General features: G+C 38.8%; 1 protein-coding gene across 1 annotated transcript in view; it reads left to right on the top strand.

Annotated features, from left to right (window-relative positions):
• The window catches only part of kcnq5b (potassium voltage-gated channel, KQT-like subfamily, member 5b), a 167,773-nt gene that overhangs the window by 152,919 nt on the left and 1,438 nt on the right, over nt 1–13,416 (top strand). The window contains exons 11-13 of the mRNA XM_017721803.2: nt 5,789–5,897; nt 7,192–7,323; nt 11,120–11,246. Coding sequence (XP_017577292.1) covers nt 5,789–5,897; nt 7,192–7,323; nt 11,120–11,246 — 368 coding nt within the window. The remainder of the gene's footprint in view (nt 1–5,788; nt 5,898–7,191; nt 7,324–11,119; nt 11,247–13,416) is intronic.

Raw genomic sequence — 13,416 nt, 5'->3', positions numbered from 1 at the left:
AAGATGGTGGTGATGGTTTCTGAAGGTGTCCTGCCAAGATAGAGCCTCTGCTGTCTGCTGCTTTATTCTCAGCCCCACCATGTATTTTAATTTTATTTTAGCTTATTTATTATGTCAAGTATTTTGTCTGCATCATTTGAGCAGCTGCTCTTTACATTGTTTGAACATTTCATGATGAATGGACCGACAAAAATATTTCAAAATTGCTTAGAAAATTCTTTTTTACATTAGAAGTTAAAAAACATTTTTGCTTTCTGCTGTGAAGGTACTATTTTGGAGATTTTAATGTTTTTGTATTTCTTTTTTGAACAATTATGATATACCGTGAGAGGAATATCATTATCACAGTCTGTAGCAATAAAATAGCAATAGCATTCAATATCGATAGTCAATGTTGTGCAGCCCTAATTCCGATTTGAACCAGGGTTGGAATAGCTACTGAAAAATTAGTAGTTAGCTACTTTGTAGCTACTTTCCCAAAATTTTTAGCAGCTACAATTTAGCTACATTTCCAAAAAGAGTAGTGGCTACTTTTTAGCTACTTTTTGAAAATTAGTGCACTACATTTGAGCTACTTTTAAAACGTGATTGTCAGAATGTGAATCTCCACCCGACACACTGAACAGGCCCAACTGATAGTGTGAACAAGACACTGCAAGACACTGGCTCCCAAGGTGGTTTGATTTTTGCTGAAAGGACAGAACGGCTCTTCTTCACTTTTCGGCTGAGACCTACTAGCCTACAAGTTAGTGCTGATCAGCGAGTGGGGCGAGCGCATGCCCGTTTACTCGAACTGTCTGCGGCTCAGTCTGGGTTGCGCAGTCGCCACCAGCCTGCGTTCTGTGGTTCATTTTGTGGTTCATTTTGCATGGATTGTCTGAAGCCTGTAGCGAAAATTTTCACTATAGCTACACAAAAATTAACTACATTTCATAAAACTGTAATGGCTACAGCTACTAACTACAAAAAATAGCAACACTAACTTAACAACACTAACTTGTCAAATGCTCATGTTAAGGCACTTGTGTTACAAACTAGTAAAGTGTAATATAATACTTTTATTTACAAATGTGAGCAAACCACATTTTACTCTACTTTTAAAACATCACAAATGACCAACTTAGCTTACTATAGACAGGCTGGAACTGCTTCCCATATAGCAGACAGTTTTGGGGGCCGATTCTGGCTTTCCTATGTGAGTTCTGGTTGACTACCAGGTTGATGTTAGGCATTCAGGCCAGAAGAGGGCCAGACCCTGGACAGCTTCATACCATTTTGCATCTTGCCACCGTTTGTGGGACAATTCTGCCATGAATGTTATGGACCAACGATGTAGTTGGACATATCCAATGTACAGTGTAGATATGGAACATATCCTCTAGATCTTCTCATTGTACAGTGTGTGGGCCAGATCTGGACCGAGAACAAAGCCGTGTACTGGACCAGAACAAACCAGCGATGCGGCCCACAAGTGAACCAGACAAATTTAGCTAACTCTGTCTGGTAGGCTACTGCTACCTGAATAAACCAAAGCGCTAACAAAATAATGTAAAATTAGTCACAAAAGCAATTTTGGGGATTTCTGTAATACATTTTATATTTATCATATATTCAATGACTACAAATAATTTAGATGAAATTATTGCATTTCATAGTAACACTAAAATAAAAAATGAATTGCATGAAAAATGTTCAGTGGGGAATGGTGTTGACATTGGTGAGGCATTGTCCTGCTAAGTGACCCTATTCTTCTCCTTATCCCTCTATCTCTCTGGTATGGTGAAGGGTCACAGTGTAGTCATGCCTTGTGGGGTCATCACTGCGTGGGTGATGCTGCAAAGAATCCCCCCCTCCCCACCGTGTCTCTGATAATCTGTGTCTCTGTGTCTGCTAATAAAGAGGTTTTGTCAGACACGCACACACTTAGGTTATGTTTTTTATACAATGCCAGGAACAGGGACCATGCATATGCCCTTTATATAGAGTTCTGCTCATAAGTTTGCATACCCTGACAGAATTAGTGAAATATTACAAATTTTTAAAAATATGACTGATCATGCAGAATGCTGTTATTTTATTTCGGAATAGTGGTCAGATGAAGGCATTTCTGTAATTGCAATGGCCCTGATCAAAGGTTTACATACCCTTGCATGTTAATATACACACAAGTTGATACAAGTTTAAATGGCTATTAAGGGTAAATTTCCACACCTGTGACTTGTTTGATTGTAATTATTATTTAAGCATAAATAGTCAATGGGTTTCTTAGCTCTTAAGAGACCCCTGCACATTTATCCAGAGCTGCACTGACTTTGATGGATACTGAGCCATGAGGAAAGCAAAAGAACTGTCAAAGGACCTGTGAGAAAAGACCTCTTTGAATCAGGAAAAGAATATAAAAAGATGATAATGAAAATGACAATCAGTGTTCAAACCCTGATAAAGAACTATAAAACTAGGAGTTCTGTTGATTCCAAGATAAGGTAAGGTAAACTAACAAAGATTTCTGTCACAACTGCTGGGAAAAATGGTCAGGATGCAACGAAAAAACCCACAAGAAACTTCAACTAAAATACAGGCCACTGTAAAAAGTAGTGTGGCTGCTTCAAGATGCACAATAAAGATGTACTTGAATGTAAATAGGCTGCGCGGTCAAGTTGCCAGAAAAAGCCATTACTGCGCCAATACCACAAAAACAGCCCACTTACAATAAGCCAGACAGCACCTAGACAAGCCACAAAACCTCTGGAACAAAGTCATTTGGAGTGATGAGACTAAAATTGAAGTTTATGGTCACAACCATAAATGCTGTGTTTGGAGAGGAATCAACAAGGCCTATGACAAAAAGTACACCATCCCTGCTGTGAAGCATGGAGGTGGATCTCTGATGTTTTGGGTGTAGGTGAGCTACAGCGGCACAGGGAATTCAGCCAAAATCGATAGCCAGGTTAATTTGCATTCATAAGCCTGGAAGCTGCACATGGTAAACTGTCAGACTTTCCAACATGACAGTGATCCAAAACACAAGGCCAAGTCAACTCTTCAGTGGCTACAGCAGAAAAAAGTGAAGGTTCCAGAGTGGCCCTCACAGCCTCCTGACCTCAGGTTCATCGAGCCGTGTTGGGGAGATCTCAAACATGCAGTTCACGCAAGACAACCCAAGAATTTACAAGAGGCCTTTGTCAGCAGGAATGGGCAACTTTTATCACCTGAAAAAATAAAGGGCCTCATCCACAACCATCACAAAAGACCACAAGCTGTCATTACAGGGGGCAATATGCAGTATTAAGCACTGAAGGTATGCAAACTTTTGAATGGGGACAATGGCCCCATAAAATTTCATCCCTTGCCCCTACCACACCTAGGGGTAGGGTGTCCTGATTTTTGTTTAAATAGAAGGGAAGGGCGAAATGTTAGGGCTATATGGCCCTCCAAACAGAGGTTTTTCAGAGGCTCACTCCAAACGGAGTGATATGAGAAAAAAAGAAAAACTGGCAAAATGGCTGCGCGAGCAACCAAAGAAACCCACAGATGTGAGAATTTTCTGTTAAAAATATCGTAGCCACTCTATTATCTAAGTTTAATGTCATTTCAATGTATTATGACCCTTTTCTTCATAGCAAGCATTAAAAATATCATGCTAATGTCTTGTAGTTAGCTAGCTAAACTTTCCACCAGTGAAGTTGCTGAGCTTTACCCTCCTCTGCTGTCACTGCAGACTGGCAGGGATCACATATAGTGCAGCACTAGTAGCTGTTAATGAAATAATGTTCTTCTTTATTCGAGGGTCCCATTTCGTAGGGGAAGATTTCAACCACTATCCCTTATGACTCAGTTCCAAGGGGCAAGGTGACACTTGAAAGGGGTAAAAATAAGAAATGGAAAAGGGCCCATCTCAGCATTTGTTGGTCCTGACAGAGTAGGTTCACCCAGTATTTCTATGGTTTTCCTACACACTTACTCCAACATACACATTCACTTTCCTCTCTTCTTCACACTTTTACTGACACTCAGATCCCTGTCTGCAAGCCTCAACCTTCCACTTCCACAAAATCCCAATCCCAACGTTCCCAACCCTGCCTGTGGCTAGCCGGCAACCAGCGAGACAAAACAAAGGCCTTAATCAAGAGAGGGTCACATTCCACTGTCTCTGTGTGTTTCTGTCTACTTTTGTGTTTCTCGGTGCAACACAGAGCCAAGGATTCTTCTCACATATCTGTGGATTATGTATAATGAACAGACGTTTCCACGATCTGCCCACAAACGTGTTCTTTGGACAATCTTTACGGGACATTCCCGTTCAACACAATGAATTTAGGTTGGAGTTTAGATTCGCTACATAATGTTTGAGTTTCCAGTTTAAAATGCTAGTATTTTGTTAGGCTTCATGGATTTTGTGAACATTCTGTAAAGCTTGCATTAGTTACTATGAAATAATCCATTTGTAGGTACAGCTTGGGTAAGTCAGTTACTGGAGCTACTCTCCAGTGCAGCAGTGAAGCCATCGCCCTTAACCAGAAGAAACCTGAGGCTTTTCTAACTGAAAGATTTGTGTTTTTTTCTCTTTTTGTTAAAAATACTACAAAAAGTGAAATTGGTTCCTGTGGTCCATTACAGTACAGTTTAAGCGGTAGACCTCTATCCTCTCAGTGACTTATGATTGCTATTGATTTTTAAATCCCAAACCTGTTTTTTTCAATACTGCCTTGTGTGGCTAAGTCTGGATATTATGGATTTCACACACAATCCTCAACTGTCCTCACATGACCTGCTATGAAAGCTGGTGGTAATCTTTGGCCACAGATGACCGTAGGTGAGGCACAAAAGTGTTTGACCGGATACTTCACCTGCTGGCAACAGCAACAGAGAGCTCGCCCTCATAGCTCAACGCTGGTGAAGGTGCAGTATTAGCACTCTAGATATGAACTGCCTTTTTCTTTCTGTTTTTGTTTTTCATTTGGATCTTTACCCCTTTACCCCGATCCCTCATTACACTACTAAGCTGAAATGGGTAAAGGCTGGCACATGCTTCCTCCATCCTACCCACCCAGAGAGAGCGAGGCCTATCATAATCTCTTGGACTCTTTTTAAACTCAACCTTCATGACATGTTTAATAATGAAAATAAGCAATATCTCTTATTAGCTTTATCCTGTGCGTATAGTTATGGGGATAGTAATAGTCATAGTTTTACTGATGACAGCAATTTCATTTTTGCTCAGACTTTTAGTAGGAATGGGTGGTCATTCACTTTTGTTTAATGATAGAAGCATTAATATTTTGGTACTACTTTTAGTAGTAATGAGCGGCTGTTTGCTTTCATTCCAGTGATGCTAACATTTTAGTGAGACTTTTAGTAGTAATGGGTGGTCATTCACTCTCATTCACTGATAATAATGGTTGGTTATTTGCTTTAATTTAGTGATAGCAACATCAGCATTTTTGGTCAGGTTTTAACAGTAATAGGTGGCTGTTTTCTTTCATTTACTGATATTTGCAGTCATACTTTGTGATTCCCACTTTTTAACTACCTCTTTCATTTCAGCTCATTTAACTCTCTCAGTATGTTTCTCCTCCTATCATTACCTGCGCTTCTCAGTTTCTCTCTTATTCCTTGTCTTTCTTCTTGTGCAGGTTATCTAATAGACAAGACAGCTTTCAACCGTGATGATACCGCACTCGTGTGAGTGGATTATTGGAGGGTTTACCATGTTTGACCCAATGAGAGAGCTGACATGTATGTATGTGTGTGTGTGTGTGTGTGTGTGTGTGTGTGTGTGTGTAAACAGGTGAGTCTAATGTGGGAGCAGAGGACACTTTCGATGACAAAGGCTGTCACTGTGAAATGTCTGCTGATGATCTGCAGCCAGCCATTAAGACAGTCATCCGAGCGGTCAGGTAACCCATCTCTTTGATTTAAGCCATAGAAGCTCAGAGATATTACTTTTGAGTTTCTATACCTTTCGAATGTGATTGCAGATTGTAATTGCTTTGTTATGCTAAGCATTATATTTAAATTTTATTTGAATTCTGCGGTATACACTCCTGACTTTTTTCTGCTTATTTTGATCCCAAAAAAAATCCCACCCAGTTGGAAATCAAGATGTGATTGCTTACACTATCTTTTCCTAATTATGTAGTCATGAAGTTGAACTTCAGTTCAACCTCTGAAGTCCTAACCAATAGGAGAGATTTCAATATTGGCAGTAAACTGGTTTTCCATGTTTTCCATGATTTTCCATGGTTTTCCATGGTTTTCCATGAATATATTTTAATTGAACCCTTTTGCTTTCAGCCAAAACTTAACAATGAAGCAAGAACATTTTTGCCATACCTCCAGAGCTTAAGCACAGCAAGCATGATGATTATATTAAATAAAAATGAACTTAGTTACAATTTAGTCATTAGGCCTTCTCTGATAGCCTGCAAGGCGCTGAGGGTTCACCACTGCCAAAAGCCATAAGTCTGTATTTTAGTCTCTTTTTAAAAACTTTTGCGTAACATCGACACAAGTAAGAAACGGCAAGATGTGCTTCAGACTGTCCAAAGCATGTTTGATATGGTTCCTTTATTTGAAAACAGAAACAGAGAAACACCTACTACCAGAAACCAGAGGGATCTGTTGCAGAATGCAGTGAGAAAAGGTGCTAGTGCACCATTAGGGTGCTACAGTATCTTCAGTGTGTATTGACAGGCTGCTGTGGAAGCCCCTCCAGCTTTCAACAGTGGGCTTTGGAAGAGCTGTAGGGTGATCGTGGGTGGGTGTACATGAGACGAGAAAGAGAGAGAAAATAGGAGATAGAGAGATCTCAAGCATTGCCTGAGGTTTTCTCAGGGTATCGGATTTGAAGTTGTTTGGTTACCATAACCATGCCATAATATTTTCTCTGAAAGTAATACACTTAGACTTAATTTTAAATGAACAAGGCCCAAATATTTTGATAACAGTTCCCAAACATTTTTTATTAATTTATCTCCAATACCTTTTCTTTTGAGTTACTTTATTTTGAGTTACATTACTGCTCCCTACTGACTGGAATATGAAAGTACAGCCAAGTTTTCTTCCTTCCAAGTGAGCTTAATTTTTTCATACTGGAGCTTAGAAAGCATCTGTCACTTGTTTAGCCAGTGTGATGATGCCCGGGCTTTCTGTCCATTGCTTATATATATATGCTATGTGCTTTATTTTCAGGATCATGAAGTTCCATGTGGCAAAGAAGAAGTTTAAAGAAACGTTGCGTCCATATGATGTGAAAGACGTGATCGAGCAGTATTCAGCTGGACATCTGGACATGCTGTGTCGGATCAAAAGTCTACAGACCAGGTACCACAAACCCTCCACCCACACACACACACATAAACCACTTGTTGGAGGGCATTTAAAAATGTATATGTATATATTTATACAGTACTGTGCGTATGTCAGAGATCACATTTTTATTTATTTAATTTCTAGTCAAAACAGTTACAAGTTTTGAATTTCTGATAAGGTTAGATATAAGTCAATACACAAAGCAGAAAGTCGAGAATAAGTGAGTTTGCAAAAAAGTTCAAATAAAATATACAGAGAAAATGAGTCTGTGTGTAAAACCTGGTAGACCACCAGAATTGTCCCAATCAGATAAACAGCACTTATAGCTCTCATCTTTGAGAGAGAGGAGAAAATCAAGCTGTACTCTCAACATGCAGCTTTCCACTGTGAAAAGACAACCCAACAGACTCAACAGAGTCTGAACACTATGGGTCAAGAGTCTGGGATTACTTGGATCGTGAGAAACAGAAAATGTAAACAACCTCTAAGACTGAACTTCGGAGGTGTGGAAGAAATATCCCTACAGATGTCTTCAAAAAAAAAAACTCTCCCAAAGAGAGAGTGGAAAGTGTAAGAAAGGCAAAGAGTGGACATACTAAATACTGAAAAAGAAAATCTGGACCATTATTTAATTTAAACTTGGAAATAAACAGCAGAATATTAGAGAATTTTGAAAAATTAAAACATAGAAAAGTAAAATGACAAGGAAAATATTAATGATTCTGTGCTATTTCTAGGCCACTTTTCAAATTTAAGCGCATTTTATTTGGAGTCGTGCATCCTCCATTGATACACATGTTCATATGACGTACAAGTGCATCCTGCTTGTCAGAGGCTTGTTTGTGTTAATCAACTTACAGCCATTGTACAGCTGTCATGCAGTCATTAAAGCTAAAGAGGGCCATTCTAAATATTATGAAATTCTGAAATGTATATTATTTGAAAATAATTATTTTCTCAGACCTCAGACATATTATATTAGATATTACTATATTTATTTGTCTTAGAGACAAACATTTAAACATTCATGAAAATGTGTTTAGGTTCCTTTAGAAGTGTCCAAACTTGGTGGTGTATACAGCCCATAATAAACTGACATGCGCTCAGGCTGATGAGAGTGAAAGAATAGTTTGGGAAAATTCATATTTACACAGTTTCCTGCCTTTACCTCAAATTACCCTTACTTGACCTTACCTTGCTGTTGATCAGCAAGGGTGTCTGCTTCTTTAGTTGTACATCAGAGCTGCAAGGCTAATGTAGAAAACACATAATGAAAACTTACACTCTACCAATTAGCACTGTGCTAACTGAATGCCTAAATCAGGGGTCATTAATTAAAATTCAATACGGTCCAGTCTGTTTACTGAAGTAGCCTAGTAGGTATATCAGCATCTTATATAGGTCAATTGAATGTGGAATCAAATAAAATACAATTCATTTTTCAACAAAACATTTAGTCAGTTTTCTCTTTTCAGATCACATCATGTAAAAAAAACTTCCCTCTGACTCACTTTCTTCTCCGACTGCTCTGTCTCGCCTCGTCCCTCCCCTGTGTGTGCGACACTCACTCCAGTCTCAGTGCTCAACGTAATGCACAGATCTGATTGGCTGTGTAGCTTCACCTGTGATTTTTACAAGGCATGCGATGAGGCACACCAGCCGCTAAAGCTACCGTAAATACTAGGAAAGCTACATCGATTAAAATAGGGCCACTCAGTCAAAATTAAATAATTCTCCATAGTTTATCATTTAAAGGTCCAGGTCCGCATAGTGTCCGTGACATCTGGCCTAAATCATCACACATCTGCTTCAGACACTGTTATCCGTAAAAACAGCATATCACACAGCTAAAACAGGGTTATCAGCCAGAGTGAAGGCTGGATTTTGTCTGTATTTCTGTAGATCTCAGTGAGAACAAACGTAAATTTGATCTGTTCCTTTAACCTGATATAAAGACGTTACTGTCTGTTTTGTTTGTTTTATTTATTGGTCACATTGGTTTAAAGCTCTGATTTCAAGGCACTATGAATTCACTTGAATGGATCAGCAGTGTCCTTTTTATCCTCCTGTGTTGCATAAGCTTGAGGCAAGGCCATGTCTTCACATGGTCTATATATGTGGTAAATCTTTTGTATGTTGTTTTCTCTCCCTACAGTCACCCCAAGGCTTTTTCTTCTCATATACTAGTTCTGTATGTATTACAGCCAAAAGCAATACAGCAGGAAGTGGTCAATGTAGCCAGCACATACATGCATATTAGTCACATAGCCAACAACTCTCATATATCAGGCATTTGGCCAAGCTCAAGACTTCCATTAACCCATCAGGATCTGGGAAACAACAACAGCAGTCACTTTTACTTCACACAGGATGATCGTCCATGATTTATTTTTTATTTTTTTAATGTGAAAAGTTTGTGTGTCCAGGCTTCACATTTTGACCTTCACTAAATATTCAGTTAATCTTTATTTATTTTCACAAGACAAGTACAGAAATGCTCACTGCACATCATTAGAGACACTGAACTTGTTTTTGAAACTGTATTATTATTATAGCCATTGTGTCGTGTGTAGATGGCTGACCTGGAGGCAGTGTCTCTCCTTGGTTAGTAATGGGTCACTTGCAGTTTTGATGGACAGTACACTGGACTCAATGGCCAGGTTTAGAGAGTCACTGTTGGTCTTCTCTTGATCACCTTTGTTCTATGATTTCTTCAGTGGATTTTCCTAAGAAAGTCAGTGGTTGCAGCGCAGTGGATGATGCACTTCATTTATTCTGTATTACAGCTGTAACTGTATTGAAAAACAGTATGGTTATTATTTTAGTGGTATCGTTTTCTTTGTTTCTTTTTTAAATGTCTGCATTAAGTGAATGTTTTCTCCTACAGGTTGTTTTACACAGTAGGTCTCCCTTTTGAAATCCTCTGGATTTGACTGGTGAAGGATATTCCCCTCCAAGGGGCTGATGCCACCTTGTGGTTGTGACTAACTGAACATGTGCAGTAAAATATTCACAATTTGTAATTAAACCTGTGAGAATTACACTGGATTTGCTGGAAACAGGTTTGTTTCTGTTGAATACAGTTGGAGGACGCTATTACTCTTGTGGTTAACCACAATTTTCTGGCAGTGTCAGTATGAACACTTCTTTGTTTCATTATTCATATACACTAGCGTTCACAAGTTTGTAATTACTTTGCATGTTCATGTTTTTGGTTGTTTTATATACAATACCCTAAACACTGCAGACTGAAGTATTCTGAACTACACAAGAAAAGGTATTTTAGATGTTTTAGTCAGTATTTGAAGTGTTTAGGCAACAAGAATAAGAAATTTGCAGATAAACATACTGTAAATATTTATTTTTTAGCTTTGTCTTGCCACTTTTAAAATATACCATATTATGAATATTCATTTTATTATAACTTAAACTATGTTAGTCATCTACAGCTCTGTTTATCATTCTGGAAGCATTCATGCATCTATCCATCCATCCATCCATTTATTGATTTGTTTGTGTATTTGTTAACTTTCCACTAATTATTTGTTATATAAACTCATAAATTTGGGAAGGACTAGCGTATTAGGAGGATATGTTGTTCATTTATCTGACACTTTTTTATTGCATTTAAATGTGCAATAAACGTCTTAATGGTGGTACCAAATGTTTGAACTCTAGTGTCCATCTTTGGTACATCAGAATTCTCAGTCTGTTTAATCCTTCAACACACTGACTGATTTTTATGGATCTTATGGTTCTCCTATCAGTTTTATTACCTGCCGTAACTGTAATTCTCTCTGTGTCTCAGGGTGGATCAGATCCTGGGGAAGGGTCAGGTTCCTCTGGATAAGAAGCTGAGGGAGAAGATGCTGGCTGATGGAGATTTGCTGGAGGATGTAAGCATGCTGGGGAGAGTGTGTAAGGTGGAGAGGCAGGTGAGTAACAGACAAACACTGTGTTATGACCCTAATTCATATTGTCTCCTTCTACGGATTCTACAACCCCAATACCAATGAAGTTGGGATGTTGTGTGAAACATAAATAAAAACAGAATACAATGACTTGCAAATCGTTTTCAACCTATATTCAATTGAATACACCACAAAGACAAGATATTTAATGTTCAAACGGATAAACTTTATTATTTTTTGCAAAAATGTACAAATTTTGAATTTGATGCTTGCAATGCGTTCCAAAGAAGTTGGGACAGGGGCATGTTTATCACTGTGTTACATCACCTTTCCTTTTAGCAACACTCAATAAGCGTTTGGGAACTGAGGACAATAATTGTTGACACTTTGAAGGTGGAATTCTTTCCCTTTCTTGCTTTATGTACAACTCAATGGGAGACAGGTCTGGACTGCAGGCAGGCCAGTCTAGTACCCGTACTCTTTTACTACGAAGCCACGCTGTTGTAACGTGCAGAGTGTGGCTTGGTATTGTCCTGCTGAAATAAGCAGGACGTCCCTGAAAAAGACGCTGCTTGGATGGCAGCAGATGTTGCTCAAAACCTGTATGTACCTTTCAGCATTAATGGGGCCTTCACAGATGTGCAAGTTACCCCTGCCATGGGCACCAACACACCCCCACACCATCAGAGATGCTGGCTTTTGAACTTTGCTCTGGTAACAATCCAGACAGTCCTTTTCCTTTTTGGCCCGGAGGACACGACGTCCATGATTTCCAAAACCAATGTGAAATGTGGACTCGTCAGACCACAGGCCACTTTTCCACTTTGCGTCAGTCCATCTCAGATGAGCTCGGGCCCAGAGAAGCCGGCGGCGTTTCTGGGTGGTGTTGATATCTGGCTTCGCTTTGCATGGCAGAGTTTTAACTTGCACTTGTAGATGGAGCGACGAACTGTGTTCACTGACGGTGGTTTTCTGAAGTGTTCCTGAGCCCATGTTTTAATATCAGTTACAGAATGATGTGGGTTTTTAATGCAGCGCCACCTGAGGGATCGAAGGTCACAGGCATTCAATGCTGGTTTTCTGCCTTGCCGCTTACTTGCAGAGATTCTCTGAATCTTTTGATGATATTATGGACTGTAGATGATGAAATCCCTAAATTCCTTGCAATTGCACATTGAGAAACATTGTTCTCAACAATGTTGTTCACAAAGTGGTGAACCTCGCCCCATCCTTGCTTGTTTACGACTGAGCCTTTCAGGGATGCTCCCTTTATACCCAGTCATGGCACTCACCTGTTTCCAACTAACCTGTTCACCTGTGGAATGTTCCAAAGAGGTGTTTTTCCTCAACTTTCCCAGTCTTTTGTTGCCCCTGTCCCAACTTCTTTGGAACGTGTTGCAGGCATCAAATTCAAAATGAGTGAATATTTGCAAAAAAACAATAAAGTTTATCTGTTTGAACATTAAATATCTTGTCTTTATACTGTATTCAACTGAATATAGGTTGAAAAGGATTTGCAAATCATCATATTCTGTTTTTATTTATGTTTTACACAATGTCCCAACTTCATTGGAATTGGGGTTGTACTATAATAAACACCATTCAAGATCATTTAAAAATCTATTCAGTTACTACATTTACATGCACACCAGTGATTTCACATTAACTAAGAGTGTTAGTCTTACTAAGATATGATCATGTAAACAGAATAAAGGGGACATTTCAGGTGGCTTTTCAATGTGAGATTATGCTGCCATGCATGTATAGTATGCAAAAGTGTGGGCACCCCTGCATGTTTTTGTTGATTTTGTGAAATTAAGTTACTACATCTTCTGCAGTGAACACACTTCTGCACATTTTAATGCATGGTTATTTGCTGAATTTAACATGCTGCAAAACTGCATTTAAGAGAACTTCAAATCATTGCTGTCCGAAAACAACAAACAAACATGTATCTCCATTTTTTTCTACACTTTTTGAACATGACAGCTGTCCTTTACATTGTGTAAAAATAATGAGAAATGGGTCAATAGAAATGCCCCAAAATCACTTGAAGTGAACCTTTATTACATGATTTATAAAAAAAGGTAAGACCAATTGTGCTTTCGATTGGAAAGATTGAGATACTTGTTTTTTTTTTTGTTTATTTTGTTTTGTTTTTGTTTTGGGTTTTTTTTTGGACACTGAATAATTA

Source organism: Pygocentrus nattereri, chromosome 12 (assembly GCF_015220715.1).
Source record: "Pygocentrus nattereri isolate fPygNat1 chromosome 12, fPygNat1.pri, whole genome shotgun sequence".
NCBI classification, from domain to species: Eukaryota; Metazoa; Chordata; class Actinopteri; order Characiformes; family Serrasalmidae; genus Pygocentrus; species Pygocentrus nattereri.
The sequence above is the reverse complement of the archived record's forward strand: the minus strand, read 5'-3'. Positions and strand labels throughout refer to the sequence as shown.